Here is a 10027-nt window from a genome sequence, read left to right on the forward strand (position 1 = left end):
TCTTTGAAGATCAATACATTCTAACCGTTTAATAAATTTACAAACCAAACGCATTATAATTTTTCACTAGAATTCAGTGAAATTCTAACCTTTCAAAAACATTATATGCCTCAATACATACAACTTCCTAAATTATCTTTGTAATAACATAGTTTCTTTAATTATACTTTAACACGTTATGCTATTATCGTTTTGTGTTTTTGAGCCATTTTAACTCAGATCTGGCTGACCCATTACTAACATGTTTGACCCGCCCATTTTTCCACCTCTAAGTTAACACACTCCATCGGTATTAGCCCGCTCAATTGTTCAAGACTGTTAAAGGATGATTTGTACACTATTTGATTTCAATGTAGTTTTTAAAACTACTAACAGACAACGATCATTACATACAACGGTTTTAAAAGGTTGAAAGCAAATTTTGTAGTACCTGAACGTTCTTTGTGAGTAAGTTAGCAATCTATGCAGAGTGATAATATGATTAAGGATTTATGGTGGTAATGGTTGATCTTAATTATCATTATTGGTACCACCAATGACACTATGTGATGAGCTGACTTGAACCGTACCAGAAGATGAACACCTGCTCCCTTCTGAAATGCTATTTTCCTTCCTGTGAGATGATTTCTTGGAATTTGATTGAGCCGGTGAACCATCCTGCAGTATATAATGTGATCATGTTTACTTTATATCCGGTTTGATGGTTATAAATAAAAGATTATGAAATAGTGAAATGAGAATATTGTAAAGTTCTATCTACAGATAGTATTTTTTTTCTGCAAATTTCTATCTACAAAAGTTACTTTTTATTTATTTTCTATTAAAGGAAGGAGAGGTGGATATTTTGACCCGATTATGATGTACGGGTCAATTTAGTAAAATCATCAACATCAAAATCGATTGGGTTGAAGTCAAAACGGGTAGGTTGGAATGTTGGATAACAAGTCCAGATGGGCTCGGGTCATAATGGAGAATTTTTCAGTAAAAGGTCAAAATGGGTTGGGCTGACCCGTCAAAAATTTTTGTTTTCCCTTCAACTTTAAAATAATAACCATGTGGCAACTTTGACCCACTTTATGTTTCATCTCTAACAGGCCACATGGTTAAAGTGAAAACATATCTTAAAAGAAAACGACACAAATGGGTTAAACCAGTCAACCACGTCGCAAGTCGCACAAAGTGCATTTATCAAGCATATAGCTTCCTAAACCATTTTTCTCAAAAAAAGAAAAAAACTTAGATCACAACTGAAATAATATAGTTTCAGTACTCATACACGAGACACTAATAATATCCTAAAAAACATAAATTTTTTTAGTTAAGTACACAGATGGTCACTGTGGTAAACTAAGATTTTGGATTTGGTCCCTGGCTTTCCAAAGTACACGAATGGTCCTTGTGGTTTGCACTTTGTAACGCATTTAGTCCCCAACCAACAAATCTAAAGGGCTTAGCATGCCCAAGTTAGGGACTAAGGGGCTGTTTGGCAACTTCTGAATGGGTAAGTGATGAACCAGTAAGAGGTCTGAACCATTAAGTGATGAACCAGAACCATTAAGAGCCAGTATAATGCTTAACCGTTCAGAGGCAAATATCTGACCAATTCAGATAAGAGGTCTTAACCATTCAGACTCTGTATAATGCTTAACCATTCAGAGGCAAATGTCTGAATCATTCAAACATCTGCTCTCGAAACAAACAGCCTAAACCATTAAGTGCTGAACCGGTAAAAAGTCTGAACCATTAAGAGTCTCATTAAGAGCTAAACAAACAGCCCCTAAATGTGTTACAAAGTGCAAACCACGGGGACCACCCATGTACTTTTGGAAAAATCTGAGGACCAAATGCGTTACAAAGTGCAAATCACAGGGACCATCTGTGTACTTTTGGAAAACTAGAGACCAAATCCAAAATTTTGGTAAACCACAGGGACCATCCGTGTACTTTACTAACTTAGATCACAACTGAAATAACATAATTTCAGTACTAAAAAAATTCCCGCCTGACCCGAACCTTTTTCAAGCCAATACCCGACCCACCCACTGTATGCGTTAATGAACTTAACAAGATGCACAACTAACCTGATCTCCAGTAGATCCGGGCGTCTTAAGCTCTAATTCGGTTGCAACATCATTAGAATCCTCATCTTTCCCACTTCCACTCTCCCCTTGCTCTGACGATTTGTTTCTAGAACCTTGTCTGCTAGAAACGTGGGACCTACCGCTCGGCTGCACAGCTGGAGATACATATTGAACAGACGGAAAAAAAGTGGAGCATGGGTTGGAAACAACCCCGGGATTTTGGGTTCCGAAAAAGGGATACGGTTGTACAGATGGATGCATGGGAATGGTGCCAGGTGGCATTGGCATTTGAAGTGGGACCGGGTAGGGGTATGAAGGAGGGTGCATTACAACTGATTGATCCATGTGACCCCATGGGTACATTGCCCTAACCCTTTGCTGGTACTGTAGGTTAAGAGTCTCGATGTCGGATTTCAGTGACGCCTTTTCTTCTCTTAGATCATGTTTCTCTTGCGTCAACTGTTGTAAATATAGGGGAGTTAGTATGTGCATATACGTGTGTTTCAAGTCGTTATAACAAGTAGGGGTGTACACAGGCTAAGCTGCTCATGAGCTACTCAAGATCAGCTTGCTAAAATCTCAACTCGCGTTGAGCTTAAATGACCTCAAGCCTAAAAATTGAAGCCCGTTTAATAAACGAGCCCGAGCCCAAGCTCAAGCTGCATGAATTGAGCTTGACTAGGCTCGCAAATCTATTTTTATGTAAATATAATAGATTTTTAATTTGATATAATATGTGTATATATATATATATATATAGGATAAGGATCCGTTAGGAACCACCCTTTATTGCGAGAACCGCGAGAACCAGTGTGAACACAACCAAAAATACCTAAAAAAAATTAAAAACACACAAAATAATTCTTTTTATTAAAATTCGCTAAATTTCGTCACTAAAAAAATTAGTGACGAAATATAGCGAATTTTAATTAAAAAAAAACTTTATTTGCAAAATTCACTAATATCGTCGCATGTTAAGAGCCTTTTGTATTTAAAACTTAATTATGACAAAAATAACTAAATAATATATATTATGTTATCTATATAGAATTTTAATTATATATAAATAAAATAATCAAATAAATAATAAGTAATAACCGAGCCCATGCCGAGACTGAGCTTGAAAATTTTCTCACGAGACAAGCTCAAGCTCTGCTCGGCTCGTTTACACCCCTACCAAAGTGGCTTAAAACCATCCAAAAATTCATGAATATGCTATTATGCTGATTTTACTTGTGTTGATTTTGACAAAATAAAAGTTATTGCAAATAAACCAACAAATTTAGAAGTGAAAGCAAAAACGTCACCTCACGAGATTCTTCAGTGAGTGCTGCGTATTCAGATTTTAGTTTGTCGACTTGAGCAGTCAAATCATTTAGCATCTGGATTGTATCACTAAGAATTGTTGCTTTGTCAAATTTAGGTCTCTCGGGATCTGCTCAAAGCTTTTAACGTTTTAGCTTTAAACATACAATACATAGTCAAGACTGTTAATACAAGAAATCATTTCTCTAACAACAAAAAGCAGAAAATTGTATTTGAGATCATATTCTCATTTATAAAAATGAGATTAATATTCAAAATGTTTTTTTCTTATTCTATATAAGAACTAACATACCGAGTGTTTTCCCCAATTCGGTAAATTGGTCATTGAGACGATCTCTCCTTAGTTTTTCACGGTCAGCCTTTTGAAGCTTTCTGTCTTTCTGTTCTGTACCAGGCCTTTCAGCAACAATAAACAAATGTTAACGATAAATAATACTTTATTTCTAGGAAAGTTGTTACGGTAAATACACAATATCTGAAAATCCAGGAAGCTATAAATGGAGAATTAATAAGTGGGAATATAGTCCTTGTGATGTAATATGATAGGGTTCAATACTATAGTAAGAAGATAATTTAGGTGAAATCACAGTAATTGGGTATTTAATGTTGTCTTGGAATCATAGGACAAAACTAAGAAACAACTTGCCTAAAAAAGGCATTGTGAAGATAAATATTTATGTGTTTTTAAACTGCTTACATATTGTTAAATGATAAAAGTATGTAGCAAGCTTTTATTAAAAATCTTGGGATATTATGCTTTCTCACAGTTTCAAGTGGCACTGCGGCAGATATTTAGCAAAGTGTGGCTCCCATAATGGTGCAAGGCTAGAATGAAGACAAGAATAACAGCAAACAATAGGCTAGATGATCAACCATGGTTCAGAACAACACGTATGGTCGTATGGTAACTTGTTTGGTGCCAAACTTCCGATAGAGGTTAGATGGTCTTCCCTATACACTTATAGATGAAATAATTACCGCAAATGAGTTTAGAAATTTTAAAAAAACAAGAGAAAACAGAAAGGAAACAGTTTTAATGGGAAAAGCTCACTTATATGGTTTTTTTTATGTTGTTACAATTCTTTTTGTGATGAGATATTTTTAATTTGTATTCATTGACCAATATATTGATCTGTTTTAAGATGGAACAACTATTGTGAGGGTTCTAACACATTCCATTCATTTGGGTTGTATGTACATTTAATGATGTAGACTCGGGTCAGCAACAGACTATGTCGCGGGTCAACCTACAGTGATGCATAACCCATACGTAATCCTACTCTAAGACATCACAGAAGTATCATTAGATGGTCAACCAAATGCATAGAAGGGCAAACTTGTAAATTGTGTTTATCATGGCCATGTGAAGACCATGATATTTATTGTTCTTTCATGTTCATGTTTGTTACAGTAGTTTTTTTCCTTGCATTTGTATTTTATTTTATTAAGTAGTTTGACCCATGTTTAGAGATCATGGGCTGGTTATCTCTAGAAAAAAAACTCTTGTATTCACTTATTTAAAGAACGATCAAATGAGAAAGTGGCAGAGAGTTTTAGAATGAGAAGAAAACTGCTTGTTAATTTATCTCATTGGATTATGAGTTGAATAAATGTGTCTATGCTAGCTCAACCGTGGCACGTTGGGTGGTGTTCTTAGACCCGATTTTTTGAAACCGTAGTGGTGTATCTGTATCTTCGGTTAGAAATCGCAGCCCTACAGTTTCGTTTGGTGGTGAATCTGTATCCAAATGAGTCGTAGATCTATCTTTATTTTTATCGTTTGATTTGAACCGGTGATTCGGGGTTTTACTCCTATCATTTAGGGAAGGTTTAAAATATGCCATTTAAAACTCATTATCTGATTATGAAAACTTGACACAATAATAAGTTTCATACCAAGTTACCAACCACAACACCACTCATTATCTAACGATAAAAAAAATCATTACAAGTCTGTATATTACTTTAACCATATTTGACTATTTGAGAGATTTTTACAGCTGGATGTCTCCCATTTTCCCATCAAAATGTCTCTTTGTTCATTTTTTTTGAACAAAATTTCGTAAATTCTCTAGGATAAATACACCAATATCTGCACCCTATAGGATTTGAACTCCCAGCCTTTTGGTTGTGGAGCACACCACTTAACCATTAGTATGTTCATTATATTTAATCCTAGTTGTTAAAAGCCATCGCCTCTTGCGCCTAGGCCCATTTTTCAAACGAAGCGAGGCAGTTGCGCCTTAAGTCGAGGAAATTGCGCTTTAATTCTCCAAGTGATGGTTCAGGTGCACATTCCGGCGAGATTCCTAGATTCCGGAGAGTTTCCGGCCAAATTTTCTAAATTCCAGCAAGATTCTAGCTAGATCCGTACTTTTATCTAAGAAAAACTACTTTTCTACACTAATATTTTAGAACTTTCGGTACTAAATAAATGATATAAAGTGTTATATAATAAATTTTGTTTATTTTATTTAAAGAATAGTATTCTTTTTCTAATACATAATATATTTTTATTTTTTTTTCATTATGCGCTTTATTTTTCTCAGGCCCTTGCTTTTTTTGCGCTTTGCGCCTAGGCCCCAGGCGAGGCCTATGCGCCTTGAGTGCGCCTAGCGCCCTTAATAACTATGTATTTAATGACTACTTAATCATCATAAATTGTCAAACCCTCAAACATCTGATTCATAAACCCTAAACCCATAATCTCCTAGCTTGTTTTATGATTATCTGATCCTAATTATGTGATTCCAATTAGCACAGCCTAAAGCTCAAACTAAAATATTGACTTCAAGTCACAGTAATCAACTTTGAGTGTTTGGGTTAATCACATTTCCCTAATCTTATTCCACATATTATTTCTAACTGATTCAGTTAATTCAAGTCCCAATACAATACATTTGGATATAATCTCCTAAAAAATCAAATGCATTAATTAAAACCAACCATCCAAAACTAGCAAGCTGAAACAGCTAAGTCATCATCATCGTCATACTTGGTAAATCCCACCAATAGCAAAGCAAAGGTAGGGTCTGAGGAGGGTAAGATGTAGACAGCCTTACCTCTACTCCGTAGGAATAGAGATGCTGCTTCCAGTGAGACCCCCTCCTCGATAGTAGTTTTGCATCAAGGCATATAACACTCAGCAATCGGGACAAAGACCGATTAGTGCATGTACCTTTTGTCTTTTAGCTATCAACGTGATTAACCGTCCTCAGCTTTTAACGTTATTTTCACGAAACTAGTAAAATATCGTTAAAATTAGTGCACTTTCACTTTTGCTCCCCGATGGCCCACACATATATACATCATATGCGCATACCGCAAACCTAATGTCCGAATTCATTGAACAATTATTTGCATCAAATCACACTTACATTACATATAAAAACTTTCAACCTAATTAATCAAATTCACCACTCAAAATCATCCAACTGAAACACCTCATCACAGAATCTAAATTCCTGAACTATTAATCTGGATCATACAAACATAAATGCATAAATTGTACAATATTTCAAAACAGGCAAGTAAAATATCACAATTTCTAACAAAATTGACAGCATCTGCATACGTAATGATTGTAACTATTAGGAGTTGAAATTGAAATTGAGAACTTGTACCTTGATTCAGTTTTAACTTGATTTGGAGGCGATCGATTATCAGGAGGATCGAGATGAAATTTGTCTGAAGTTGTAGGCAATCGATTGTCCATTTGTAGAAGGTAACAACAAGGAAGAATTGTATGTATGTGTTGTTTAGGTGAGTTATGGTGAGCTTTTAGGGTTTATCCGTTATCCTGTCCAGCAAAGCAGATTCCTCACGAAGAAAACGTGAATACTAAATTCTTGCGGTTTTGGTTTTTACTCACGAGAATCTACCCGGGGTGTTAACTGTTTGGTTAGACAGGTTTTGACCAGAATTTTAGACAAATCGTTCTTTATTTACCCCTAGAATTTCATTCCTTGTTTTTTTAACCAGTTGTTTATATCTTGCCCTTTTTAGACCATATTTTAGCTTTGCTATTGGTAAAATTTACCGACTTTTATGATGATGATGATGCACGTATGTCCTTTAAATAACAGTTTTACACACCCCTTAGAGCATTCACATCCATTCCATCAAATTCTGTAGAGTTTTTATAATATAAAGAGTAAAAAGTGGTTGTGAGTAGAGGAGAGAGAAAATGTTACTATTCATCTGTATATTTGAGGGACACTGTTCACCCCCTATAATTTTTTAATATATTTTGAAGTGGTTGTGAGTGGAGGTGTCGCAACCCCCGATCCCAAATCCCCGGGAACGGGCGGCCGCGAGCCAGTTTCGGTGGTATCTCGTATTGTCTAATTTGACAGCGGAATTTTTCATCAGGACCGTAGTTAGGAAAAATATTTGATCAGAGTAAAATACCACATTTTCATAACATTAAATACATGAGATAAAACCCAAGTTTCAAGTACGCGCGTTTTCATAGTAATAAATCTTATTTTATTAAGTAAAAACATCTATTTTATTTTAGGTAACTTTATTGCCAGTTTTCCAAGCTTTCAGTGCTGTCCAGCTGACTTCTATTTGGCTTTCACAGTTTGTTACCCGAAATGCGTTTTAAAAACATTTTGTCAGTGGGAAATACTGGTGAGTGAATCCCAGTTTAATCAAGTTTAAGTAAAACCCAGTGTATAGTATTGAGGGCGATCTCGCAATTATATTTGTTTCCAAGACATATCAATTAACATCCATGGTACTGTCAGACCCGACTTGTAGAAATGTTACTCCTTGACCAGGTGGTAACAAATTTTGTATACAAAACCCCAACATACTCATGATAATTGTATTCTTACAAATACTCAATAACTGTTATTCGCATGGAAAAGTATTTAATGTTTTGTAAAAACATGTTAGTATAATAACCCATTTTAACATTAGTAATACCCTCCCCGAGACGGCATTCCAACGACTACGTCGGGCAGAACCACGACAGCCGTTACGGAACCCTAGATTAATCGGGCAGTGTATCTAATACGTATCCAGGGGTTATAATACTTACAACGGAGCAGAACTTCGCTATTTAGGGGGATATTAGACCCGAGTATAATAAGCCTACTATTCAGATTTTGAGAGAAAGAAACAATTTTTGAACGATTTCGACTGAGATCCGATGACTCCTTTATATAGGGCCTGATTTCAGCTTTTACGCGGCCCGCGTAAGTGTCAACAACGGGCTACGCGGCCCGCGTCAAACCCGGTCAACGGTGTAGCTTGGCTGGGTCAGCTTATAGGTCTGCCGGGTGTTGGGCCACGTGGCCGCACTGGGCTTTGCCAGGTTTTTAAGTTCATGCGGCCCGCGTAAGGGTTAAGGGTCCTTTACGCGGCCCGCCTAAAATCAAAAATTCAATTTTTAATTATTTTTATTAATATTTAGGGTGTTCGGGGCCCGTTTTCACGTATGGGATGTATTTTGGGACGTATTGAGATATTTTAAAATATATTAGGGTGTCAGAAAATATTCAAGGGTGTCGGTCCAGAGTTGTTATATCCTCCCCACCTTGTTTTAGAGCTCGTCCTCGAGATCTACTGGAATAAGTGTGGATATTTCCTTTGCAATTCAGATTCGAGCTCCCATGTGTATTCAGGTCCTCTTTTGGAGTCCCACTTTACTTTGACCAGAACTAATCTCTTGTGCTTGAGATTCTTAATTTTCCTGTCTTCAATTTGTAGAGGCCTCTCTACAAATTTTAACTGTTCATTTACCTCTATATCCTTAAGAGGTACCATTAGTGATTCATCAGCTAGGCATTTCTTGAGATTAGATACATGGAATACATCATGTATTCCTGCCATTTCCTCTGGCAGTTGTAGCTGATAAGCTACAGGTCCTATTCTTCTAATAATTTCAAAAGGTCCAACATACCTGGGACTTAGCTTCCCTCTTTTGATGAATCTTACCACTCCTTTCCAAGGAGAGACTTTTAATAATACCTTGTCACCTACCTGGAATTCTAACGGCTTACGTCTGTTATCAACATAGCTCTTCTGTCGATCGCGTGCTGCTTTCAGTCGTTCTTTGACTTGGATAATTTTATCAGTTGTTTCTTGCACTATCTCAGTCCAGATAATTGCTTTTCCCCAATTTCTGCCCAACAAACTGGGGTTCTGCACTTTCGTCCATAAAGTGCTTCGAATGGTGCAGCATTGATACTTGTGTGATAACTATTATTATAAGAAAATTCTATTAAAGGTAAGTGATCGTCCCAGTTACCTCCGAAATCAATTACACAAGCTCTAAGCATGTCCTCCATTGTCTGAATTGTTCTTTCGCTTTGTCCATCCGTTTGAGGATGATAAGCTGTGCTTAGATTCAACTTGGTTCCCATGGCTTTTTGGAAACGGCTATCCCTATCAGAAACAATTGATAAAGGAATTCCATGTAATGAAACAATTTCATTTACATACAATTTAGCTAACTATTCCATACTGAAAGTTTCTTTCATTGGTAGGAAATGAGCTAGCTTGGTTAGTCTATCTACAATCACCTAGATTGTATCATTACCTTTCCTTGTTTTGGGTAATTTGGTAACAAAATCCATTGTTATCAATTCCCATTTCCACATTGGCATTTC

The 10027-nt window shown here is 36.3% G+C and overlaps 1 protein-coding gene across 1 annotated transcript; it reads right to left on the reverse strand.

Annotated features, from left to right (window-relative positions):
- Nucleotides 1-308: 308 nt before the first annotated feature.
- On the reverse strand, nt 309-7233 carry LOC110921521 (transcription factor bHLH121). Its single transcript, XM_022165859.2, has 5 exons — nt 7031-7233; nt 3700-3803; nt 3389-3516; nt 2082-2540; nt 309-657 (listed from the first exon to the last, which is right to left on the reverse strand). Exons 1-5 carry the CDS (start codon nt 7120-7122, stop codon nt 511-513), a joined length of 930 nt encoding a protein of 309 aa, XP_022021551.1. The 5' UTR covers nt 7123-7233; the 3' UTR covers nt 309-510.
- Between the last annotated feature and the right edge of the window lie 2794 nt (nt 7234-10027).

The sequence above is a fragment of the Helianthus annuus genome, chromosome 17 (genome assembly GCF_002127325.2).
Source record: "Helianthus annuus cultivar XRQ/B chromosome 17, HanXRQr2.0-SUNRISE, whole genome shotgun sequence".
In the NCBI taxonomy this organism is placed as follows: domain Eukaryota; kingdom Viridiplantae; phylum Streptophyta; class Magnoliopsida; order Asterales; family Asteraceae; genus Helianthus; species Helianthus annuus.

Excerpts from the sequence above, each read along its gene's own strand:
- LOC110921521 (XM_022165859.2), bottom strand. The coding sequence starts at position 7,122 with ATGGACAATCGATTGCCTACAACTTCAGACAAATTTCATCTCGATCCT. Across the intron at positions 3,517-3,699 it reads CGAATTGGGGAAAACACTCG|ATCCCGAGAGACCTAAATTT; the intron begins GTATGTTAGTTC and ends AGCTTTGAGCAG. Across the intron at positions 2,541-3,388 it reads TCACTGAAGAATCTCGTGAG|TTGACGCAAGAGAAACATGA; the intron begins GTGACGTTTTTG and ends TATTTACAACAG.